General features: G+C 50.9%; 1 protein-coding gene and 1 long non-coding RNA gene across 2 annotated transcripts; one reads left to right on the top strand and one right to left on the bottom strand.

Moving 5' to 3' along the window:
• Positions 1–3,269: 3,269 nt before the first annotated feature.
• Positions 3,270–7,838, bottom strand: LOC132652942 (uncharacterized). Its single transcript, XR_009590489.1, has 3 exons — positions 7,703–7,838; positions 6,713–7,015; positions 3,270–5,269 (listed from the first exon to the last, which is right to left on the bottom strand). It is a non-coding gene; the product is annotated as an uncharacterized LOC132652942 (long non-coding RNA).
• On the top strand, positions 7,183–26,345 carry Lrrc38 (leucine rich repeat containing 38). The gene is given in 6 exon segments (XM_021650250.2): positions 7,183–7,450; positions 7,453–7,565; positions 7,567–7,621; positions 7,624–7,703; positions 7,706–8,384; positions 25,156–26,345. Coding segments are annotated over 6 exon segments (1,404 nt in total). The 5' UTR covers positions 7,183–7,227; the 3' UTR covers positions 25,410–26,345.
• Positions 26,346–26,608: the final 263 nt, after the last annotated feature.

The raw sequence follows: 26,608 nt of genomic DNA, 5'->3' as shown, positions 1-26,608 counted from the left end.
GCCTTCCCTTGGACTCTCAAGCAGGCAAGAGGTGGAATTCACTGCAAGCGTGGAGATGGATAAAAAAGCTCCCACCTTCACGATGCCCCTCCTCACTGAGCCCTCCTCTAGCGACCAGCAGTTGAGAGTCTGTGTGTTGGCATCTCACTGAACCGTCACCTGTGAGATACACACTGCACCCCCACTTTACAGAGGACTGAGTGATGGGGGATGGGGTAAAGCGCTCAGTAGGTGAAGCGCGTGCTCTGTAAGCGTGAGTACCCTGATTTGTATCTTCAGGACCTACGGAAAAACAAGATATGGCAGTGCAGCCCTGTAACCCCAGGATTAGGGGATGAGAGGGAAGCGTGAGGAGAAGAAGATCCCAGGGCTTTGGTGGCTAGCTAGTCTGGCCAGATGACAAGCTCCAGCTTCGGAAAGAGACCACATCTCACAACACTGAGGTAGGCCGGGGCTTGGTGGTGCACGCCTGTAATCCCAGTGCTTGGGAAGGCAGATCTCTGTGAGTTCGAGGCCAGCCTGGTCTTTAAATTGAGTCCAGGACAGCCAGGGCTACACAGAGGAACCCTGTCTTGAAAGCAAAACTAAATAAAAAACAAAACAAGAGCAAGAAGCCTGAGGTAGAGAGGTGTAGAGTGTTAGAGGAAGACACCTGTAGCCAACCTCTAGCCTCAACAAAGGCATGCGTGGGTCAGTGCCGATTGATACATGGGTAGCACACATGCAGAGAAATGCTGGCTTTGAATGCAGGCCAACTGGTACAAGGGCCTAGGCTGTGAACTCCAACTTTAACCAAGCTTACCATTCCTATTTCAGTGGTAAAACAGTATTGGCTTGATTTATTTTAGTGTGTGTGTGTGTGTGTGTGTGTGTGTGTGTGTGTGTGTGTGTTTGTGTGTGGACTGAATGTATGTCTATGTACCATGTGCATTCAGTGTCTGTGGAAGCCATAGAGGGTGTCAGATTTCTTGGAGCTGGAGTTACAGGTGACTGTGAGCCACCACGTGGGTGCTGGGAATTGAACTCAGGTAGGTGCTTTTAACTACTGAACCATCTTTCCCACCACTGGGCTTTGGCTTTGCAGAGGAATGTCAGAGTCCTGAGCTCCAGCAAAATTCATGTTTGTTCTTGTGGCTTCTTCCTAAACCTGAGTCCCCTTTAGGATGGGGTTACGTGGGCGCCATCTTTGTACCAAACACCTAGCAGACCACTTATTCCCCTAAGAAGGAGAATCAAAAGGGTTTGGGTAAATCTGGAGAGTCAAGTTTCCTTAAGAGAGTGTAGACGAGGCAAGCTGGGAAGAGGCTTTGAAGAAGGATCGTGGAGGGTGGAACAAAGCTGTTGGAGGGTTGACAGCTTGTGATAGAACTCTAAATATGGAGAAACCCCAGCTACTGCCTGGGTTCAGCTGGGGTGCTCTGTGATCCACACAGACACAGCCCTGACCTCTCACAGGAGCAGATCTGAGGCTGTTCTTGGAGAGCCCAGGCCCTTGCTCTACCAGGGAAGGCTAAGTGAGGGTCTGTCTCCAGGTGGGCTACCGCAGAAGTGACTGCGAAACCTGGCTGAGAAGCATCTTTTGCAGGTGACGACGAGTTAATGTCTAAACATTTCAGGAGTGCTTCCTGCATGCCAAGGTGGATTCTGGGAACTGAGATGAAGCATCCATGATGGTTAATAGGGATTGTCAGCTTTATGGGATCTGGAGTCAAGGAAGACCTGGCTTTCTGGGCGGGTTCTTGAGGACACCTCCAGGAGGGTTAACTGAAAGAAGTCCCTCCCGAGAGTGGGCAGCACTTTCCAGGGGTCCAGATAGAAAAACGTCCCAGGAGAAATCAATGCTTAACACCTGACATCGCTTCTTGCTGGTGAGTGAGTTTTACCGTTGCTGCTCCCTCACCTCTCTCTACTGCCATCAGAATCCAGCTTCCTTGGATTTTCTAACCTGGACTGACACCAGCAGCTCTCCAGGAATCTTCCAGGCCTTCAGCACCAGTCTGGAACTGCTGAGGTATCCAGGCACCAAACTTAGCAATCAGATCCCAAGCTGTTCTCCGCCTTCCTAGCGTGCAGCCAGCCATTGTTGGACTAGCCAGGCCAAACTGTGTAAGCCAACCCGGTAAATCCCCTTTGTGATATATATTCATCTCATTGGTTCTGTTTCTCTAGAGAACCAGTAGAGTGCCCTGTTTCCATTTTAATGAGGGACAATGGAGTGAATAAGTAAAGACAGAGATAGGGAAGTGAGGCCGGTCTGGTGGTAATAAGAATTTTGACAAGAAGACAAGTTTAGAGTGGTGGAGAATCTGGGAACTAGATGCAGGCCTGCAGTGGAGATGACATTTGGACTGAAAAAACCCAAAGGACAGAATGGCACCAGTCAAGCCAGAAGCCATGGGAGGGGAGGCGGGAGGTATGTCCATACAAAAGATACAAGTAGAGTAATGGATTACTCTAACAGTAATCTACAGATGGCTCATAACCATCTGTAATGGCCATTTCTAAGGGCCCCGAGTCCTCTTCTGACTTCCTTGGGCAGTGGACCCACAAGTAATGCACAGACATACATAGAGGCAAAACAGCCATACAAACAATAAAACAATTTGCAATAGCAACCGATAAGACGTAACAAAAACAGACAGGCAAAGACAGGGTCACACGTTGGGTGGAAAAGATAATATAGAGCCAGGCACGGTGGGACTTTTATTCCAATTGATTGTATTAGTTAGCTACTGCTGTATGACAAATTGCACTGTCATTACCTTTAATATCTTATACCTATGGTTTTGTACCAGTCTCCCCGGATGGGAAAGCACTTTGGGTTGGCCTTTGGATAGCTCCAAGTTCAACTGGGGAGGCTTCGCGATAAGCTCCTGTGGATGTTGCCCAGTCTCAGTTCCTCATGGGCCTTTGTTCTGAGGTCACCCTCCGATCATTGCCATGTGTGCCACTCCGAGCTGGCAGCTTGCTCCGTCAAACTGCACAAGCCAAGAAGGTGACAGTCTGCTGGCAATGCGGAAGGAAGCCGCTGTCCTTTGTCAGCCAATCTCAGATGTGACATCTTTCACCACGGCTGTAACCTGCCTTGCAGAAGCAAACCCCAGGCTCCAGCCCTCACTCCAGGGACACCTGGAGGCAGGATTCTGGGATCCTCGAGATCTCCCGGCCACATACAGGAACCCATCAGCAGCATCCGAGCATGGGTGACTCTGCTGTGCATTTTCAGTGGTCGCTTCAGCTTCCTCAGCTGTTGGGATCGTGAGCTGGGGGTTGGGCAGGAGTAGACTTCAGGTGGCAGTCAGAGAGCTGCATGGCTTGAGTGGGGAAGGGGTCTTGCCAGTGGGTATGAGATTTGGACAGGTGGAGAGGGGGTGGGGATGGGCAGCACCAGGGCTTGCTGGACCACATCTTACTCATAGGATGACGGTGCCAGGGACTCAGGCTTTCCCCTGGAACAGATAGGATGCCATGAGCCCCACCTTCCTCCAGCCCCACCTAAGGCCACACATTTGATGAATGCTTGGCTGGCATTGGGAGCACTGGCTGTGAGCAAAGAATATGCATCTCCTTGTGCCAGGCCAATGGGCTGACTCCAGATTTTGAGTCCCATTAACTTGTTCATGTTCAGACGAACCAAGCAACTGAGAGAAGTGGAGGGATGCTGCCCACTTACCATGCAAGTCAGCTGGAGCTGGAGAAGAAAGTGTGTGTGTTAGTGTTGGTGTGTGTGTGTGTGTGTGTGTGTGTGTGTGTGTGTGCGCGTGTGTGTGTTTAGCGGGTGCTTCTGTTTGCCTCCTGGAACCTGTGTGAGGAGCACATAGCGCCCCCTGGTGGTAGTGGCACAGAAGGGTGAGGAGTTGTGTTTGGTCCTTTTGTAAGGGACACAGAGCACAGAGCATAGAGCACAGAGGAGGTTCTGCATCAAGCTGCCTGAGGAAAAGGGAGAGTGTATGTTCTCATCCCTGGGGGACAAGGGGATGTCCTCATGCCTCCTACTCAGGCAGCCAGGCACGGATTAAAAAGTGATTCACACCAGTAATCCAAATGACATCACTAAACACCAGCCACATTTTTTATGATTTCAGCATAGCCTTTGACATACTGGCATCATCTTGTGTAGGAGTCAAGGCCTGGGACTTTGCCTAATTTAGATGTCAGCCTGGCAATGAAAGCAGAAAGCCTGTCTGTTGGATTGGTTGTGCTCTCAGAATCCTGGCCCTACCTGGGGAATTCCCAGGGGACTTCCATACATACGTCTCCCTGGACCTCACTTCCTGGATGACTGACAAGGATGGGAGAAGGACCAGACAGAAAGATGTCTAAATGAAGGTCGGAAAGCATAGGGAGGTCTGAGGATTTTTGAGATGGTGAAAGGTGGTATTGGAAAGGCAGAGTAAGACCTTACATTATTATTTTTTTAATTATATTTATTTGGAGCTGGAGAGATGGTTCAGCAGTTAAGAGCACTGGCTGCTCTGCTCTTCTGAAGGAGCTGGGTTTGATTCCCGGCACCCACATGATGGCTCATAACCATCCGTAATGGCCATTTCTAAGGGCCCCGTGTCCTCTTCTGACTTCCTTGGGCAGTGGACCCACAAGTAATGCACAGACATACATAGAGGCAAAACATCCACACAAACTTAATAAAACATTTAAAAGAGATTAAATTGCATTTATGTATTTGTGTGCCCGTGTGTATAGGTGCATGTGTAGGCACGCATTACCCAGTGTACCTGTGTAGGTCAGAGGACAACTTGTAGAAGCCATCTTCTCTCCTTCCACCATCTAGGTCCCGGGGGTCAAACTCAGTTTATCGGGCGTGGTAGCAGCTTTATCTGCTTGAGCTCTCTCAACGACCTGAACCTTAGGTTTTCCCAAAGATCCATTATATCTTAATACCCTTGGGTATTTTATGCCTCATCTAGTGACTCTTGAATAGGAATCTTGAAATGTTGCCTCTGAGAATAAACACAGGAGCCCTTCTGACAAACAGACACCCTGGAAGTTTCTCTGGGCCTCTTCGCTTGTCCCGAGCGGGTGCGGGGAGAGTGGGTGAGTGGCACAAGTGGGGATCCGCAATGCCTGCATTCTATTTCCAGCTCCTATCCCTGACTCATGGAATGACCTTGCTCGGGTCATGGCTCTGTGTTTCGTGCAAGAGGAGGAAATATCAGAGGTGGCAAAGCTTTTATTTTTCCAAGGAATGAGAGACTTCAACAGCAAGGGGGGGGGGGGGACACTCCTGATTCTCATGAGTCTCAGCCTTGTCCTGTTGGTATTAATTAACAAAACAAAACAACAGTTAGATTAGGATTCAAGGGACTTTGGGAGCCACTGAAAGCAAAAAGCAAGGACAGGGAGATTTGTGGCTACTTTTCCATGCATGGCTTCTACATTTTCCAAGTCACGTTTCCACACAAATAATTCCTTTCATGTACTTGCACTGTCCATGCAAGGATAGAGGAAGCATTTCCTCTTAATTTCAGGACAAGGGAGTCACAGCCAAGGAGAGGCATTTCACAGTTGTTTTGTTTTCTGAAGCCCCTTGCATTACTTTGCAATCAAGCATGGCCCTGTTTTGTGAGTGCTCCATGGCTAAACAGGGTCCGTACACTGGGAAGAAAGAGACTGTTTTTGCTGATCAGAGTCACCCATGAGTGAGCGCAGTCTTTACTCTGGGTGTCCTGGATAAAAAGCCCACCTCTCCCCAGGCTCAATTTTAACAGACAAGGTCTGGGAAGTCTTCAGAAAGATAAAAGAGCCTGCCCTGCGATTCTGTGGTCAGGGGCAGGACCAAACATCCGGGGAAGAACTTGGGATCTGATTCGCAGTGTAGTCTGGCTGAGTCTGGCTGCAGCTAGCCAGACTCCACGACAGGAAGACACCTATGCACGCTCGCTAAACCTACAGCTCCAACAATTCTCTGCCCCAGCGCAAACAGAACAGAGCCCGAGGCTGAAAAGGGCAACAGCTCTCTTTTCAGGATACCTGTGCAGAGTGTAGGGTGGCATCGTGTGCTTTTTTTCTGGCCACCTTCTTGCGTCTTCAACAGAATCAAGGTGGCTCAGGCACGTTGCGGCACAATGTGGCTGAGGATCACCCACCTGACCCTTTCCACCCCACAGTGGCTCTTCAAGAGGCCGAACCCCTGAAACTGAGGATTGCAGGGCATTCTGCAGACTCAAGAGGGTCTAGATACAAGACAGGGGACCGCGGGGCTGGCTTGGTGGCCTGGGTGTAGGCAAGGGAGAGCTACCGAGGGGGCCACACCCTACTCCTCCTGCGGCTCGTGCAAGTGTTATCTAGCCTCTTCGGCCCTTGGCTCTGCTCCAAAAGCTCAACTGCCTGATCCCTGGCTCAGAGGCACCAACTGGCTTCCAAACTGCAAAAAGAGGTCATCCAACTCCCTTCCAAACTGAGAAAAATACCCAGACTTAGCTCCGAGGCTTTGGAAGAGCTGGCTCCACCATTCTCCAGCAGAGCCAGGGGCAGGGGCAGTGGAGGCCTGTAACTGACAGCTGTTCCCTGGGTTATTTTGGGCCGGGGGCTGAGCTTTTCAGTTCCAAGGTATTGGGACTAAAATAGCCACCTGCAGGGCAATTTTCCTTGTAGCTCTGCAGGGCTTTCCCGAGGAAAGGATTCAGAGCCTGGGTGGGGAGCAGAACGGGGACTTGGCTTGAGGAATGACAAGGAAGACTAAAACCAGTCTCACCTCTGTGGAGATGGGCTCTAAGCCTCGGCATCTCTCTGACCAGATCAGTTTCCTGGGGCATCGAGACGAAGGGCTGGTGGGGAAAGGAAAAGGTTGGCAACTCAAACACTGCTTCTGGCTTTCCTCAGTCCTCAGAGGGTGTGATGAGATGTTAGTTATGATGAGATGTTAGTTACGCTTTCCATTTCACAGATAGTTCCACAGGAGTTCAAGGGACACTGGGAGGCTCCAGGTCACTCAACTTCCTTCCAAACTGCCCCATTGCCTCTTGCTTGGGCCTTGCTCAGAGCCGCAGTGTGGGTACTGGAATCAGAGACACAGTGTGTGTGCTTGGAGGATGAGTTCCATCCCTAAGCTCAGGACCAGCATAGAAAACACGGACTGGCCCTGGACATCCTTCCAGTCACAGCGGGACCTTGGCAGTTACCCGCCTGGCTCACACCCTCCTCCTGGAGGAGGTGGGGCAAAAGCAGGTGGGAAGAAGGAGGGAAGCCCAGCCTTCCTGGAGCCGCGCCATGCTCAGCTTCGTAGCCCCAGGCGGGGACTTGACAGCTTGCGGGCATTGTCCGGGACTTGGAGCCGGAGTGACCTGGGCCCTGTTGGTTGACACCGGGGTGGCGCTCCCGGCGCATGCCCCAGACACGCCCTACGGAAATCGCTCCAGGGATCCGTCACTGAACTTAATCTTGAGCACCGCTGGCCAGGTCCGTGCGACAGGTCCCACTTCCCCGCCCGAGTGGGTCGCGCTGGCCTCCCTCCGCCATTCCCACCTGTGCCTTGGAATGTTCCAGAGGGTCGGTTTCCTGTGCGGGTGAATCCTGCGCCCAGCGCCTCTCCTCTGCCTCCTCCCTCTCCCGCCGCCCGGGCACCCCGGGTCGCTCTGTCCCCGCCGCACTCTCATCGCCCCCGCGCGCCCGGCGCAGCCTCCCCGCCCCGCGCCGCTGCCCCGGGGCTCTTGGCGCCCCGCCGCCAGGTCCCCGCTGCGCCTACCTAGTCCCGAGAGCCTTGTCCTCCGGAGTCCCCGGGGCCATGAGTCTCTGCGCTGTCCCCCGCCGCCCAACTGGCGCCGCTGCAGCGTTGGGGCTCGGTAGCCTGCTGGTACTGCTTGGGCCGGGACGCGCGTGCCCCGCGGGCTGTGCCTGCACCGACCCCCACACCGTGGACTGTCGCGATCGGGGGCTGCCCAGCGTGCCCGATCCCTTCCCCCTGGACGTGCGCAAGCTGCTAGTGGCCGGCAACCGCATCCAGCGGATCCCCGAGGACTTCTTCATCTTCCACGGAGACCTGGTGTATCTGGATTTCAGGAACAACTCGCTGCGCTCGCTGGAGGAGGGCACGTTCAGCGGCTCGGCCAAGCTGGCCTTCCTGGACCTGAGCTACAACAACCTCACCCAGCTGGGCGCCGGCGCCTTCCGCTCGGCGGGGAGGCTGGTCAAGCTGAGCCTGGCCAACAACCACCTGGCCGGTGTGCACGAGGACGCCTTCGAGAGCCTGGAGTCGCTGCAGGTGCTGGAACTCAATGGCAACAACCTGCGCAGCCTCAACGTGGCGGCTTTGGACGCGCTGCCGGCGCTGCGGACTGTGCGCCTGGACGGGAACCCCTGGCTGTGTGACTGCGACTTCGCCCACCTCTTCTCCTGGATTCAGGAGAACGCGTCCAAACTACCCAAAGGTGAGCCAGGGGGTGGCCGCAAGCCAGGGCTGGGTGGAGGAGGGAAGGAGAGGGGAGAGTCCAGCACGGTCTGGGTGTGTGGGGCCTCGCCTTGGGGACTCACCAGCAAGTCCCCTGAGTGAGAACCCCTGCGGCTGTAACTCCACAAGACCAGCTGCCAGAAATTCTCCTGGGTGTGCTGACAAAGCCAGTGAGAGAGAACACATCAGGAACTCCCCCAAGTTTCTCCCTTTCTTTGCCTCCTGCCCAAGTTTAGGACTCGCTTTTTTTTTTTTTTTTTTTTTTTTCCTTTCTTTTTCTAACGCTGTGGTCCACATCCTGTCTGGGAGCTTTCAGATCCTAGGGCAGGTGTGTGTGAGCAATGCACCGGTCACTCCTAGTGGGAAAATGGCATTCTGTGTGGGACACCATGCCATTCCCAGAACCCAGAGGAGCTGGCCAGTCCTGAACGCAGTCTAACTGCCACAGATATTCTAAACCGGTCCCTCTGTTCTCAGCTGTCCTTGACTCTTCAGTCCACCCCAGGTGGGGACAAAGGTAGCCTAGATGTGGAAATGTGGGACAGAAGCCTTTCGGGTAGGCACCTCCCCTGTGTTCCTGCTGCCCCTCCTGACGACCCACACACATACCCAGTTGGCTGATGGGAACACAAGGGCACTGGGAACAAAGCAGGAAGGAAGGAAAGGGAGAGCTGAGAAGGCAGGGCCCCCAGGCAGGTGATGTCCTTACCTTGGGCGGAGCCCACGCTTTTCTACTTGAGCCTGGGAGCACTGGCCCAAACTGACCTCTCAGAAACAACCCCTAAAGCTTTGGTGAAATTGTCCACAGTCCTGTATCGCAAACGTTATCAAAAGTGGCGTGGCTGTGAACTTCTCTTTATTCCTCCCATTGAGAGCTCATGAGCACTGTTCCTCTGTGTGTGGAATTCCTGTGTCCGCCTGTTCACCCCACAGGGTCACAGGCACACACCCTGAGCCCCCCCTCCCCCCGTCACTGAGAGGGCAAGTGGACGGTATTTTCTCTCTGGAAGGGCTCTACGATATGAACAGTTCCTAAAGATCTGGCCCGCAAGATGTAGTCTCCCGGGTTTGAAACGATGCCCTGGTTCTCCTGCCTGGCTTCCCAGCTCTGCCAGGAGTGACAGGAATGTCCTGTCAAAGCCCTCACTTGGGAAAGGGTCACCTTGTCTTTGATTGCCCCTGTCTTGGTGACTTTCTCAAAGACTGACTGTCCACTACCGGACTCCTGCCGTCTTCCAGTTGGCAGGAGTTTAGGTTCTGTTTTCAGCCCTGCCTTGGGCATCTGGGAATTCGACTGGGCCCTTAACGCTTCCATGCCTTGACTTCTTGTCTTTTGAGTACTTGGGCTGACCTCTGAGACCTCCACAGAGCCTGAGGTCAGAGTTGGAAGTCATGGGTGTGAGTGTTGCTTTAGGGTTCTGGGAACTCTGCGTAGGCTGCCTAAGGTTTTTGAAGCTAGCCGTTTTCACGTGTTGCCAGGATCAAGACACAGTAATGAAGGCATAACCCCAGAGCAGGCGGAGCTGTTACTCTTCCCACATCCATCATCCATGGGAGAAAATGGACAGCAGGTGGACATGTGAGGCTGGGGGAGGCTGGACAGCCACTGAACAGAAGATCATGAGAGGGTCCAGGGGATAGGGCAAGGCGGGGAGAAAGACTGCCTTCATCCAGCCAGGAGAGGAGGGGACAGCTGGAAGACACCTCCCGGGGCACAGAGCCAAGGGCAGCTCCAGTCTCGCTGCAGCTGCCCAGAGTGTGGCCAGGACAGTGTCCCCAAAGTGAACCAGGGCGGGGAGGGTGAAGGAACTGGCTCAGGCTGAGAGCTGAGGGCAAGACTCAGGTTCTGTTCTGGACTCAGGTTTATGGTTCCGGATGGGGCCCCTGACCTCCCCAAACCTCGGTTTCCCTGCTTCCGAATTCAACACGTGGGCATTGTCTTCCCTTCAGCCGGGAGGGTTAACAGCAGTCTGCTCGATGAAGGACACCATGATGTCCAGCAAGCCAGGGATGCCCAAGAGGGGTTAATCTCCACTCCCTCCCGCAATATACCAGACAGTTCTTCAAACTTCAATTGGCGTGTGGTAATTGCACAACAGTGGGGCACATAACACGATAATTTAATACAGGTATGTGACTGCAGCTATGAAATAAGAAAACTTTACCATTTCTAGTACCATTAGCCATTGATTGTGTCTTTGTTCTGGCCTCCTGCAGGCTCCTCCCGGCCTTAATGAATGATAAATATGTTGATATGGTGGACCAGAGATAGCTCAGAGGGCTTCCCACACAAGCGTGAGGACCAGTCCCCAAGCACCCATGTAAAAATCAGGCGTGATGGTGTGTGTCTGTAATCCCAATGCTAGGGTGGGGTGATGGATGGAGACAAATGAATCCCAGGAGCTCATTGGCCTGCCAGTCTAGCTGTGTCAGGAACTTCCAGGCTCAGAGAGAGACCCTCTCTCAAAAAAGATGGTGGCAGGGGCTGGAGAGATGGCTCAGTGGCTAAAAGAATGTACTGCTCTCGGAGAAGATCAGAGTCCAGTTCCCAGCACGGGGCTGTGTGTAACTCCTCCTCAGGGGAGCCAGCGACCTCTTCTTGCCTCCCTGTGTACTCACTCATATGGTCCACACAGCATCTGCACAGCCACCTGGACCTGCACACACACAGTTAAAAATAAAGCCGGGCGTGGTGGTGCACTCCTGTAATCCCAGCATTTGGGGAGGCAAAGGCAGGCAGATGATTTCTGTGAGTTCGAGACCAGCCTGGTCTACAAACACTAGGGATTATTCCTCCTTGGTATCCATTACATGGCCTTCCCAGTCCTCTTCCCAGTCTGTCTTTCATGGAGGTCAAGGCCAAGTCTGGAAGCCCAGCTGGGGCACTGAAGTCTGTTTGCTTGTCTGTGTGTTTGCGGTGCCAAGTGCTCCGTCACTGTGCGACATCCCCAGTCTTGCATGGCCTTTCTGTAACTCGCTTACCTGGTGTACATACAGTGCGTGCTAGGTGAGGTTCCTGGGAGGCTGGAAGAAGCAACAACAGGGACTTCATGCAACTTTAAGGAAGGCACTCGAGCAGAGAAGCCATGCTTACTCAAAAGCATGGCTGGATGACGTGCCAGGACCTCCTGGCTCCCAGCTCACTAGCCATGCTGACCACCCACTTTCCACCAATGAAAATCGGCCTGTACTGGGGTTCAGGCTCCAGGCTCTCTAAGCATGAGCCCTGCCTCTTCCCAGGGAGGGGACCCCTCCCCAAGCTTGAGTAGAGGACAGCTCCCTCAGCATCACTCACTGCTCCTTTGCACCCTCCTCCACCAGGATAAGGCAGGGCTATCTCCTTGTGACCTTGGGTGCCTCCACTAGTAGCGAAAATGTGTTGCCTGCCAGGTGAGCCCCCTCTTGTGGCCACACAGGGATAGGACTATCCAGCCTCAAAGCTAGTTACCCGGGAGAGGAGAGGAAGGAAAAGGCCAGGCTCATTCGATGGGTCCGGGGCATGATAAGAAATTGCTCCATTGACCAGCTAGCAGAAAGCAAAACAAACCAGCATCCAGGCTGAGCAGAAATACCAGGATGCTCAGCTGAATTTCAACTCAGGTGAATTTCAGATAAACGAGAAATCCCATTTTAGAATAAGTATGTCAGTATTAAAGCTACGAAGACGGAGTATGCATATTCAGTATTTATATAGGAAACATTATTTGTCTTCCACACGAAATGCAGGCCTAATTGGGCATCCTGCATTTGTGTTTTGATTTGATTTGATTTATTTAAGTCAGGGGTAGGGACACAGATGTATCTAAGTATAAATTCGGAGGTCAGCGGAGAGCTTTCCAGGACTGTTCCCTCCTTCTCCTTTGTGGGTCATGGGTGTAGAACTCCAGTGATCAAGTCTGGTGACAAGTGCCTTTACCCACTAAGGCATCTTGCCAGCCTGTGATTTTTTTGTTTTGTTTTGTTTTGTTTGCTTTTGCAATGGGGTCTTGCTGTGCAGCCTAGGTAATTCTCCTGCCTCAGCTTCCCAAATCCCAGGGTCACCAGCACTCATTTTCATGCCCAGCTCTCTGGCAGCCCTACCATGCTGCCTGGAAGTTATAGAGCACGTTGTCACATCTAAGTCTCTTTTATTTAGGTTCTGTGCTTGGCAGGCTCGACTTTCCCCAACAAGAAACAAAAGCAGTCCGGGTGGAGTGGCAGCTAGGGCTGAACAGTTAGTGGCTGGGGTGTGTCGCCTCATGCCCTCTCCTTCTGAGGGGTATGGGAAGGAAGAGTGTCTTTCCCCTCAGTCCTCAGTATCTGGGTGACATCAGGCACTTCTTTCTTCCAGTCCCAGGTTCTGTAGCTCCTGCGGTGGTTCACCGTGAGATACTCGTCTCTCAGTAGTGAGGAACAGTGAGCAGCTGGGGTCTCTCTTTAAGCAGAAGGTACTCTAGACTTGGAAGCCAGAGAGGCTTTGGAAATCACTCAGGTGACCGGTCAGGCAGGGTAGAGGCGTAGCCCAGGAAACATCTACCGTGCTCTTTACAGGCTTCCCTTTACACAGCTTCCTTCACATCGGCCTGGCAGACAGACAGCACCACCCGAGTGCCATCTGGGAGCCTCCTGCGGATCTCTAGGTGCCCAGACCTCCTGAATGAGCATCAGGGGAGAAGCCCACGAGCTGCACTGTATGAGTCCCATCCGGGGCTTTCCTGCACACAGAAGCCTGACAGCTGCTTTGGCGGAGGCCTTGGCTCTCTGGTTCTGTACTTTGGAGCTGGTGATTGTCCTAGTCAGGGCCACTATTGCTGTGATGAAACACCATGACCAAAGCAGCTTGGGGAGGAAAGGGTTTACACGGCTTAAACCTCCACACCAGGGCAGGAACCTGCAGGCAGGAGCTGACGCCCTGGAGGGGTACTCCTAACTGGCTTGCTTATTATGTCTTGCTCAGCCTGCTTTTTTATAGAACCCAAGACCACCAGCCGAGGGATGGCGCCATCCACAGTGGGTTGGGCCCTCCCATATCAGTCACTAAGAAAATGCCCTACAGGTCTGCCTACAGCCTGATCTTATCGAGGCATTTTCTTAACTGATGTTTTCTCCTCTCAGACGATTTTAGCTTGTGTCAAGTTGACATCAAACTATCCAGCATGGCCATATTACCTAAATTGCCTACTGCTTCTAGGCCTAACACTTCTGCAATCAAAAGAGTGTAAGTGTAAGACCTGGAAAGCTCTTTTCAAGTAAAATTCTGAGGGTTAAAAAAAAATGTATATATTCATATATTTTCTTTTCCTTTCCTTCTTTTTATTTATTTATTTTTGAGATAAGGTCCATGAAACTCTGGCTAGCTTGTGAACAAGGCTGGCCTTGAACCCCCAAAGATCCATTTGTCTTTGCCTCTTTGAACACCTTTATGCCCGGGTGTGAATATTTTCATAAGGGTGTGCACGCACTGTGTGGACATGTGTTCAGTGGCCTGAGACATCATCACAGAAGGCCTGTTCATATGTGGCTCTTTTCCTTGGTCCTGGAGCCATAGTAGAAGAGAAGAGGGTCACTAGGATTAAAAGCCAGAGGGGACAGGGGCAAGACTGTATGCCTGGTGGTGGAGGTCCGTGCATCAGGTGACACAGCCTACACTAGGCCTGAGAGAGAGAGCAAATGTCGCAAGGTGCCGCTGGGTTTCCTGAGGAATGCTGATTTGGCTGGCTTCCTCTTGTGCCTTCTCTTTCTAGCGATGGGCTTGTGTCCTTGACAGCCACAGCCCTCAGTCCCAGAGAGGAGGTGCTTGAATTATAGTCTATGACCTTGACACTTGGACATATAGGCTGAGGGGTTGGGAGGAGGGTGAAATGGCAAAACTAAGCAAAAGAGCCTTGGCTCTGGCCAGCCCCGCTCTTCAAAGGAAAGCCTCCTAGACAAGACACAGGAGGGCTGTTTGGAATGTTCTGGCACTTAGGTGCTAAGGGCCCCAGTGGGCACCACTGTGGGCAGAGTCCTTCAGTGAGAAGGTGCCAACAGACAGGCCCTGTGTCGCACATAACACGTATCACTTAACTCTGTTTGCTACCTGACTCAAGTCAGGGCCAGTGGGCGAGCCCATCCTCAGCCCCAGAAACTGCTTTGATTTTCTGATGTCAATGGGATTGCCTTGGGCAAATGAATGGGGATTACTGTCATCCAGATGGAAAAAAAAAAGCTAAAGTACCCTGAAGTCATATGGGTACTTTCTCTTAGACAACTCCAAGGTGACTCTTTTCTCTAAAAAATAAAATAAGAGCAGTTTTGTTTTCCTGATTATAAAAGTAGCAAGCTCCAGCTATTAGACTGTGGGAAAGTAGATACATATAAAATTAAAGGCAAACAAACAAAAAGCAAGCAAGCAACAACAAAAAACAGACAGACAGACAGACAGACCAACCAACCCAGAGAATGGAGAGCTCGCTCAGCAGCTAAGAGCATCCTGGCTGCTCTTGCAGAGGAGCTGGATTCAGTTCCCAGTACCGTGGTGGCTCACAACCATATGCAATTCCAATACCAGGGGACCTGATGCTGCTTCTGGTCCCAGAGTACAGTGCACATGAAACATGCACTGTTCTACATGTTGGCAGAAAATCATAGGTATAAAAGAACAAAAACAAAAACAAAAACAAACAAACAAAAAACCCAGAATCCTTTTACTACTAAAGTTCTGTGTTAAAAAAAAAATCTGAGTGTGGAGGCCTGTACATTTCTTTAGTCCCGGCACTGGGGGCATAGAGGCAGGTGAATCTCTGAGTTAGAGGCCAGCTTGGTTTACAGAAGGAGTTCTAGGACAGCCAGGGGTACACAGAGAAATCCTGTCTCAAACCAAACAAAACCCCAAATATAGAGAGCTCTGCAGTATAAGCCTTTACTCCCAGCACTCAAGGAGGCAGAGGTGGGCATATCTCTGTGAGATCAAGGCCAGCCTCATCTACATAGTGAGTTCCAGGACAGCCAGGGCTACACAGTGAGACCCTGTCTCAAAACACCGAGACAAGCAAACAAGAAATAAATTAGACACAGAACGATAAGTCCTATGTTGGTTAGTTTTATTTTGACTTTACACAAGCTAGAGTCATCAGAAAGACTGGAACCTCAACTGAGAAAATGTCTCCATAAGATCAGGCTGTAGGGCACTTTCCTATTAGGGACTAACTGGGGACAGCCCCACCCATTGTGGGTGGAGCCATCCCTGGGCTGGCAGTCCTGGGTTCTAGAAGAAAACAATCTGAGCAAGCCACGGGGAGCAAGCCAGTTAGCAGCACCCCTCCACGACCCCTGCATCAGCTCCTGCCTCCAGGTTCCTGCCTTGCTTGAGTTCATGCCCTCACTGCTTTTGAGGATGAAGTGGGATATGAAACTGAGAGTGAAATGAACCCTTCCCTCCCCACCTTGCTTTTGGCCATGCTGTTTCATCACAGCAATAGTGACCAGAACTGAGACAAGTATACATAATTGGCTCCACATTTATGGAGAACCAAAGTGATGACATTCACAGGAGAATGGGGGTTGCCAGGGGCTGGGCAGTGGGCATTTCGTGGGGACAATTTCTATTTGGGAGGTATAGGAGGAGCTCTGGCTGCCTGATGCCAGGATGCTTCAGGATGAGCCCTTGACCCGAGGCTGCGCATACATCTTTCTCTCCATGAAATCAGCTTATTATTTAATCAGACGGAGTGTCTGCCAGCCGAGACAGGGAGGATAATTGGGAATTTTCTCCTGTGTGGTGATGGCTGTTTAATGGAAGTGGCAGTAGAAAACAAAGGTTAGCACTGTAAGAAAATAGAGCTCGTGTCCCTTGGCCTCCCAGAGCACGAGCAAGCCTCACGGAGCTCCATGCATGCCTCTGTATGCAGTGCTCCTCCATGGCATGAAACAGTTCTAGCTGAGGCCACCGCACATGCAACTTCTCCAGATGTTCTGAGTGACGAAGAACACATGCCCAGAACGACACTAAACAGGTATCAGAAGACTCGGAGTCCAGGCCGGAGTCTTGTTGACTGTCCTCGTTAGCTCTCTTTTGCTATGATGGGCACCATGGAACCAGCTCAGGGAGGGAGAGTTGATTTCATCTTCCAGGTCACCGTCCATTGCTGAAGGAGGTCAGAGTCATAACTCAAGCGGGACAGGGCTTGACACAGAAACCATGGGGGAACATGACTTACTGGCTTGCTCCCAGGCCCACCTGCCTAGAGACAGTGCTGCCCACAGCACTGGGTCCTTTTAATATCAATTAGCAGTCAAGAAAATGTCCCTACACGCATGTCCACGCCGACCAATCTGATGGAGGCAGTTCTTCAATTGCAGTGCCTGCCCTCATGATTAGCCATCACATCACGGCGGCCTTAAGCAAGTTGCCTGACTTCCATTTGCCTCTCATCTCTCCTACAAGGGGGAGCTGGGAAAGGGGGGAAGTGGAGGCATCAAAGGTGTCTTCTCTCACATCTAACCTTCCACCATGCGCTGAATGGGAACAGGCAGAGGGGCTGAAAGGCTGGTTGCGGGTGTGAAAGGCCTCACACTGCTATTTGCAGAGCCTTGTATGACTTGAAGGTTCTGTGGGGCAGGCAGGGAAAGGCAAGGAAGGGGTTTTTATCAGCACAGGGTTTGCTCCCGTTAGCACAGTGACAGGCGAGCAGAAAAGTCAAGTTTGTGGGATAGCTTTGTGGGAGAGTCAGGCTGTGGTTCCCTTCCTCCAGGGACTGGGAGGACCTCTGGAGAGCTCTGGCTGCAGCTACTGGCTGGCTCTACCATACCTTGTCCCCAAGCCTACCCTGTCACCAAGGCCTCTGACACCTCTGGAAGACTGACAAAAGCCACATCACAGGTCTTGGTCCCTGATTACACAATACAATATGCAGCTCAACTGGTGACTAGAGAAATAAAAATATCAATCAGCGACATTCTTCTCTACAGCCTGTCAGACTGATGATGACAAATAGGTGACTAGCCAGAGCTGGGGAGATTGCCCAGCTGGTAAGGACAATTGATGCCAGTCCTGATGACCTGAGTCTGATCCCTGGAATCCACATGGTAGAAGGAGAGATCTCACCTGCATGTTGTCCTCTGACCTCTGAAAATGCACCGTGGCACACACCCTTGACCCCAAATCCAAAAATAGAATGTCATAAAGATGTTAGTAGGAGAAAAAACAATCCTGGAAGCATCGGGGAAATGAGTAAGAAGACCGGGACTCCTCTGCCGTAGAATACCCTGCGGCATTAAATGTGTATTTTTGTGTGTGTCTCGCCTCGCAGTACATATGCACGTCTGTTGTATACTCACAGTGTATGAGCCATTGCTAAAAGGTACATTCGGAGGCCAGAGGACAGTTGATGCCATATTCTACCTATTCCCTTTAGACAGGCTTGCTCACAGAACCTAGGGCTAGGCTGGCAGCCAGCCATTCACCTGTCTCTGCCTTCCACAGGACCTGGCTTACAGGCGTGCATGTGGCCATGCCTGCCTTAAAGAAAAAAAAAATAGTGCTGGGATTACAGGTACCTTAACAACCTCACACCTACCTTTTAGAATTATATAGAGATTCTGGAGCTTCCAACTTGGGTTGCCATGCCGGCACAGCAAGCTCATTTAACTATTCAGCCATCTCTCTAGATTCCAAAGTGTAGTTTATTCTATAGCACCAAGACTCGGGTGGCTGAAGTGGGAGGATGTGTTGATGCCAGGAGTTCGATGCCAGCCTGGAAGACAAATCCATAAAAGCGGCATGTTATAATTGGCAAATGGAAATTCCTGATAGGGTTGTCAGACATTGTACTGGGAGTATTTCTTCCAGACAGATCTGTGAACGTTTACACCTAGGAGAGGACCTAGAAAGGTCTAAACCTTTGCACAAACTGTGTTTGTAAGTTCTTCCATCTGCCTTCTGTGCATTTATTGATGGCGTTCCATGTGTATGCAGGCTTTCCTCAACAAGCAGAATTAGGAAAGCAGAAACCTATCTTTAACTACAGAAGTGCTTAGGAGAGCCTGGGGCCAATCACACTGAGAAGCTCTCCGGAAGCCAGAGCCGGGGGTGGGGGGAAGGCCCCCTGAAAGAGATCTGGGCCCAGCCTGTTCCTTGGCGAGGGGCCGGACCAGGCTCGAGAGATTAATCTCAATCCGCCATCTGCTGTGTCACCATCTATTTCTAGGATGGCAGTTTGTCACCCTCAACACTCAGGTGTCAGTTGTGGGGAGAAGTCATCATTGGAGGGGATGGAGTCTGGGGTGCCGGTTTGGAGGATGACCCCAGCCACACACAGGAGCAAGACACCCATCTCAAGAGAGACGCTTGGCCCGAACAAGATTGAATTGGCTGGTGTGATGAATGGGTTGAAGGCAGAGCCACTGCAAGGCAGAAATCAGGAGGCCACCCCAGAGGGGAGGTGATTTTCTCGGACTCCCTTTCCATGGCCCTCCAGGACGCCTGTGCCTCCTAGCTGGTGTTTTTGCAGGGCATCTGGGCAACTGTAGATAATAATATGTGGCCGTGGGACAGTAGCTGTCAGGACAGGGACCAACTTATCCTTGAATTCCACTTTTTATAGTCCATCCCAGGGCCATTGAGCATAAGCAAGAGGAACCAAACCTGGCTGAGTACATGGGAAAGGTTATTAGTGGAAGGATGCCAGCTCATCCTCAGAGCTGAAGAAGCGGTCTCAGAAAAGGACAGGGACAAAGCTCAGCTGGTAGAGTGGCACACAGGAGGCCCCGGGTTCCGTCGCTGTCACTGTAAACTGGGTGTGGCTGACACATGCCATGGAGGTTGAGGCAGGAGGATTGCCTGTTGGAGGCCAACTTTGGAGGCTGTTTCAAAATAGTTAAAACTTCAAACAAACAATAATGGAGGGGAGGTAGATCTGGAGGTTTGGACAGAGAACCCCACTGGGAGGGGCGGCAGGAAGGGCTGTGGGGCTAAAGGGAAGCTCCATATTCCTTTGAGCTGTTGAACTTAAGTGCTGTATGTTCTAGCACAGAGAAACACCAAGCCCATTGTGGTCTTTCGAGGCTGCTGGCAGGGAGAGGCTGTGCATTTGTGTGTGTATGTGTGTGTGTGCAGACCAAAGAATGACCTTGGCTATCATTTTGTAGATGACATCTGTCCTAGTTTGGTTTCAATCGCTGTAATAAAGCATTGACTAAAACCAATTTGTGGAGAAAGGATTTATTTGGCTTACGGGTTACAATACAGTTCCTCATCCAGGATAGCCAAGGCAGGAACTGACGCAAAGATTTCAGAGGACAGTGCATGCTGGCTCGCTCAGCTTGTGCAACCCAGAATCACCTGCCCAGAAGGAGCACCGATGATGGGGGATCTGGGCCCTCCCCCATCAGTCACCAATCACAAAAATGTTCCCCAGAAATGCCCCAGGCCAACCTGAGGGAGGCAGTTCCTCAACTGAGGCTACCTTCTTCCAGGTGACCCCAGTCTATGTCAAGTTGACAGAGACCCAACAGCACACCATCCATCTTGTCTTCCGGCAGGCTCTCACCAGCCCAAAACTCACCAAGTAGGGCTGGGCTTACATGCACATGCCATGACATCTGGCTTTTCTACTCAGACTCTGGGTGTTGAATTCAGATCCTCACACTTGCTGTCTCCTCAGCTCACAGTGGAGTTTAAGAAACCACATGGAAGCACACTCCACGTAAGTAAGAGGTGACTGCCTCCAAAGAAACCTGGGAGAGATTGTGTGTGGAGACGGTGGAAATGTTCCATAGATGCTGCTGGTGGTGGGGTTGCTGAATGGTGAGCCCCGGGCCTTATGGCCAGGTCAGAGCCAGACTCTCCTGTGATGGTGACCTTATATTAAAAAAGAGTGTTTGCAGTTGGAATTAGCTTTAAGAATCTCGAGATGAGACCATCCTTGGTTGACCAGGACCGGGTCGGGGGAGGGCTCTGCCTCACTCCAATGACAATTGTCCTTGTAGAGGAGAGGCGGAGAGACATCTGAATGACACAGACAGAGCAGAAGATCCTGGGGAGATAGGCTAGAGAACAAGGTGAGACAGCCAGGAGCCAAGGAGTATTAGAGTCGGAGGAGACAAGCAGCCTCTCCCTTAGTGTGAGAGCATCTCTCTTCTTCTTCCTCCCCCTCCCTCTCTCTGAGGAGTGTGTATGTGTTGAGACACAGTCTTATATTTTGTAGCCTGATCTTGAAATCTCCTTGCCTCGTCTCAGCCTCCACAATGCTGTGATTGCAGACACGTGCCACAATGCTCCATGCTGTACTCTGCTCCAGATGGAGCCTTTTTTGTTTGTTACGTGTGTATGGTGTGGGGATTGAACACAAGCCTTGTGCAGGCCAGGCGGGGAGAGTTCTGCTTCTGCGCTGTGCCCCGGCCCCACCCCCTTTTAAAATTCTGTTTTGAGACATGGATCTCTCCGTGTAGCTCATGCTAGCCGCTAACTTTCGATCCTCTTGCCTCAGCTCCTTTAGTATCCTGGGATTACAGGTGTGTGCCACCACAACCAACCACCGATTGGTTTGGGTAACCCAGTTTGTGGGTAGCTACTGAGGCAGCTATAATGAAATAATGTAGGTCTATGCCCTGTGGAATTGTCGGTATTTTGGGGTACAGGAGACCCAGTTTCCCCTACTGTCACTTATGGCCTGCATTGGCACTACATGTACGGAGAATACATGCAGGTAAAACACATAAAGGAAAATTAAAAAAAAAAAAATCTAAAAACTGTGTAACTAAGACCTAATGTATACTTCCTATATTCAAATGGCTGCTAAGACACTTAAACGAGCTACATTTTTGTTTGCTTGCTTGAGGCAGGATTTCACATAGCCTTCAGTATACAGCTGAGGCTGAATGTCTGATCCTCATAACGTCACCTCCCAAGTGCTGAGAATACAAACACACCTGGCTCCCGGGGACACTTTGAACTGTCCCATTTACTGGGGGTACTGCTAGCATTGTCCGTAAAGATGACAGGGTGTTATGAGGCACAAGCCAGGGATGAGGGCGCTATCTCACGTGGCAGCAGACCTGGGTTTGTGGGGTTAGGATGCAGCTCAGTTGGTAGAGCGCTTGTCTAAGCATGCAGGAAGCCCTGGGTTCAAGCCCCAGCACCCCATGGAGCATGCCTATGAGCACTTTCAGAGGGGGGAGCAGGTGAATCAGAGGTTCAAGGTCACTCTTGGCTACATATGGGTTCAAGGCTAGTCTGGGCTACATGGGACTCTGTCTCAATACAAAACCCAAAGGGGCTGGAAAGAGTTCAGTGGTGAGGAAAGGGTATTGCTCTTCTGGGGGACCAGAGTGTGGTTCCCAGCACCCACATCAACCAGTTCACAACCACCTATAACCCCAGCTGCAGGGGATCTATCTGACCCTTCTGACCTTTTCTTCACACACGCACACACCCCACAACTTTAAATCAATCAGTCAATAAACTACAACCGTAATAATTCAGTGGACCACAGACAAAAAAGAAGACATGGACAGCTGGGTAGCGATGGCACACACCTTGAAATCTCAATACTGGTCTACAAAGTGAGTTCCAGGACAGCCAGAACTGTCACGTAACCTGATTCAGAGAAAAGCAAAACAAACCAACAAACAAGACATGGAAACAGGAGGGGCGCTTGCCCAGAAGAAAGGTCCTGTAGAGACCAGAGTGGGGGAAATGAGAGTGGAAAAAGTTGTGTGTTTGGAAATGAGGAACTGCATCCTATACATACACAAAACTATCAGGCAAACAACAGCAATAAAACCCAAAGTGAAACAGCGCCGGGCTGAGGAAGCCAGTCTGCGGTAAGACAGTGTAAGAGAGAAGGAACCCCGAGGTCTCAGGCCCCAGCCCGGGAGCCCTGCACTAGTCATGGATGCTGTTGCTGCGGATGGTGCCCGGGGCGGATCTCCACCCTCTTCTGCCTGGCTCTGTCCATCCAGCTGAGTGTCTTTGTCCTGCTCCTCTTGTCTGTCCTCTGTGAGCCCGGGAGAGCCAGTCAGGGTGTCTCATGACAGCTGAGTGCGCAGGCCCAGCCTCCACGCCTGGTGGGTCCTGTGGTGTTTTCCCGAAGAAGCCCTTTTCTTCCAGCCACAGAGAAATGGGAAATGACATTTTCGAAAAACAGCGCTTTGTAAAAATGCCAAGGCTAATCTCCAGGCACAAAGAGCGTTGTGGAAATCAGAATTGACTCAGGGAGCTGCAGCCAGAAAGATGACAGTGCTCAGGGGCACGTCCCAGGCGGAACTCTTCTTTCTTGTTTTTGGGCATCTTTGGCTAGAGGCTAGCATAGCTATCAAGAAGAGGCAGGTTGACTGATTTTTAACACTGAAGAAATGGATGTCTGCAGGGGAGCCTCACTATGGAAATCTTAAAGCTTTCCTGATTGGCCCAAATGCTTTTCAAATGCTCAGAATAAGTAGGTAAAAGTTTGATTTTTTTAAAAGTATGCCTAATTTAAAATTTTCAATTGTGTGTGCCTGTACATGCACACCCTGTGTGTGTGTGTGTGTGTGTGTGTGTGTGTGTGTGTGTGTGTGCGTGCGTGCGTGCAGGCCAGAGGTGGACATCAAAGTCTCTAGAGCTGGAATTATAGATCCCCTGGAGCTGGAATTATAGGCAGCTGTGAGTCACTTGACATGGGTGCTAGAAGCCTACTTGGGTGCTTGGAAGAGCAGAAAGAACTCTCTTAACCACCGTGCTATCCCTCCAGTGTAGAGGAATTTTAATTCAGAACATGGTTGCTCTGTCAAGAGATCACATCCAAAGACCTTCTAGGTCTGTATGATTCAACTGGAATACAAACAGACCTTTCATCCAGGAGACAGAAGCAAGCAAATCTGAGTTCAAGGCCAGCCTGGTATAGAGCAACTTTCAGGTAAAGAAAAACTTAGATCCAAGTGAGGTGGTTTTAGCCTTTAATCTCAAACAATGCAGGTAAAGTTAGTTTGTAAAAGGAAGCGCCCATGTTTGAAAGTGATGTCTTATTGAGTGGCTGAAACAGTGATGAATCAGAAAAAGACTTGACATAATAGAGAGGAAAGGGAAGCTACCTAAGGGGCAATGCAGGGAGAGAGAGACAGTGAGAGAGAGAGAAAAAGAGAGAGGAGGCAGATTTTAATTAGTAATAGAGAAACAGTTGCAGAGAGAAAACTCAGGTGAAGATGGAATGAGCCAGAGAATGAGATTAGAAAGGATTTCTGGAGATAGTTTGAGACCAAACAGAGCAATTTAGAGGCTGAGAGAAAGGCCAGATTGAATAAGTCAGCTGGGAGAGGCATTTGAGCCTGAACAGCTGAGTCGAACCAGCCAATACAGAGCTCAGTAAGAACAAGCAAGAATGAGTTTAGTAAGAAGCAAGCCTCAGAGGCTGGAAACATTCTCGGCCTAGGTTAGGTTGTATGGAGTCTACAAGTTTCCAGGACTAGGCCTAGGTTAGCAGACAGAGGTGATAAGCCTCCAAAACAACAAGTACAATAGGTTAATATATATATATATATTTTTTTTTTTTACACTCCAGTCCCACATTACATTTTGATTTTGTCTTTAGACAAGATTCCATGTAGCTCGGGCTGGCCGAATCTTCCTGCTTGCAAGTTTTAATATTATAGGCATGCACCATGCCACACTGATGTAGAAACCAAGGCTCTGTGCACATTAAGCAAGCACTACCCCAGCTGAGCTACATCCCAGCCCTGAGAGAGAGTCAAGGGCTTGGGGTGTAGCTCAATGGCACTGTGCTTGCCTAGGATGAGCAAGGGCAAAGCATATATGGCTTCCTCATAAAAGACACAGGCCTTCAATATCAGAACTTGGGAGGCAGAAGTAGGCATATCTCTGTAAATGAAGCCAACCTGGTCTACATAGTGGGCTCCAGGCCATGCATGGCTACACAGTGAGACCCTGCCTCAGGAAAAAAAAATTATATATTATATAATATATATAATATGGAAAATCAAAGCCTGTTGCCAAGTATAAACCAAAGAGCTCTGGTTGTCTAAATCCTTGGGTCTATAAAGCAGCTACATTGATTTAGGAAGAGGAAAGAGTGCAGTATGGTTGCTAGGCAACTGTTCCCTTGGGAGGAATGCATGGGTGGGATGGCTGTGGATGTGTAAAGGATGGGATGAGACTATAGGAGGGAGGAAGCTCAAATATTCTTTCTCCACTTTATGTTTCTGAGCCGGAGTGAAAGGGGTGTATCGGTAAGAACCCCAAGGACGGTTTGGGGGTGCTGGGCAGTGAGTGAAAATGCTCTTTGTTGGGGGGGGGTTGAGGGCGAGCTCTTTGAAGCTTGGAAACACTGAAACGGGATGAGGGGCTTTTCCGAGAAATTGAAAGCAAGTGGGCTGGGTGCAGTGGCATTAGTCTGTAATCCCAGCACTCTGGGAGGCAGAGGCAAGAGGATCTCAGTGAGTTGAGACCAGCCTGGTCTACAAAGCAAGTCTAGTACAGCCAAAGCTACACAGAGAAACCCTATCTCGTGAAAATAAAACCAAAAAAAAACAACAAAAAGGAAGCAAGCCTTGACTGTTGCTAAGCTTCCTGTCAAAATGGTGTCTCCCATTTTCTCCCTGGAAAAAGCTCACCTTACAGATCTATCTACAGGTAAGAGGAAGTCTCCAGAGCTGAACGCCTGGGCCCCCAAGCCTACATGTAAACTGGCAAAGCTGTGTTACCCAAGCAGGTGTTGTGAGAATTCCTCCCCTGAGGTACTTCTGAGCAGTCGTGGGCCACAGCCTAACCCTCTCCCATCCCACCCATCTCTCCCCAGGCCTCGATGCCATCCAGTGTTCGCTGCCCATGGAGGAGCGGAGGGTAGCCCTGAGGGAGCTGTCAGAAGCCAGTTTCAGCGAGTGTAAGTTCAGCCTGTCCCTCACAGACCTCTTCATCATCATCTTCTCGGGCGTCGCTGTGTCCATTGCCGCCATCATCTCCAGCTTCTTCCTCGCCACTGTGGTGCAGTGTTTCCAGAGGTGCGCCCCCAACAAGGACACGGAGGACGAAGATGACGATGAGGATGACTGATCCATCTCTTTCTGCTCTCTGCTTTCCCACACTCAGCCAGTGGCACCTCTCCAAGGGAGACAGATGCTGAAGACGGAAGCGTCCCCTCACTCCGGGCAGTGGACCGGATGGAGCTTGCCTAGAAGCGCTTGCTGGGACAGCCGATCCCAGAGCCTAGTCAGCAGAGTAGAGATGCAGGAAGCACGGAGAGAGCCACTCCTGCACAGAACCCACCTCCCAGGCTGGGGCATGTGTGTGAGTGTGTGAAGAAAATCGAGTCGGGCTTCATGGCCTACAGCTTTACAACCCTCCTAAGCTGACGTGAGAGCTCACAGCTTCTGACCTCGGAGGTATTTGCCCTGTTCTTATCACAAGCCACACTATGGACCACGAATCATCTTTCTCATGACAACATTGCTCTCCGCGGCCATTCAAGCTCAGCCCATTCTCTATGGGAGCAGGAATGCTCTTCTTCCGTAGAAGGTCCCAGCAGCCTAGGGATGTTAGACCAAGAACAAACAAATGCACATGCAATAGACAATGTCTGTGTCTCCCCTGTGTCACTGTGCTGATACCTCACACCCAACGTGATGAATGTAGGTTGATTTGCGGTGACTCGAGCCGGGAACACTGAGCCAGGCTGGGAGCTGATACCTGAGACAGAGGCTCATGGGAAGTTCCTGGGGATGTTTTAGGGACCTACTCCTTTAGGGTGTTTTGAAGAGGGCCCTTTGAAACAGTTTGGTCATGAGGACGGAGTCATCCTCAGTGCATTTAGTGAGCTTATAACACAGACTCTGGAGGCCTCTCTGCTCCTTCTACCAGGTGAGAACCCAGCAAGAGGGTCTATGAACCAGGAAGCAGTCCTTCACAGGAACTCAACCATGTTGGTACCCTGACCTCCAACTTCCAGCCTCCAGAGCTGTAAGAAATAAATGTTTGTTATTTATAAGCTTTCACGTCTGTGATTTTTTTTTTTTTATAATAGCAGCTTAAGGAAACCAGGGCACCATATTTAGCTGAAGTGTTACCAAAAAATGAGCTTGGAGTTTGTCAAGGGTGCCTGCAGTGTGTTGGCATCACCTGGACTCCAGCCCTTATCCAGAGAGGCACTTGTTTGGCAAGGACTGGCAATCACTGCGTCAAGTTGCGATGGCCACTGTGCTGTCATTCTCCCCCTATAGCTCCACTAGGGAGCTTCCCCTCCAGAGTCCCACTTC

Source organism: Meriones unguiculatus, chromosome 3, assembly GCF_030254825.1.
Source record: "Meriones unguiculatus strain TT.TT164.6M chromosome 3, Bangor_MerUng_6.1, whole genome shotgun sequence".
Classification (NCBI taxonomy): domain Eukaryota; kingdom Metazoa; phylum Chordata; class Mammalia; order Rodentia; family Muridae; genus Meriones; species Meriones unguiculatus.
The sequence above is the reverse complement of the archived record's forward strand: the minus strand, read 5'-3'. Positions and strand labels throughout refer to the sequence as shown.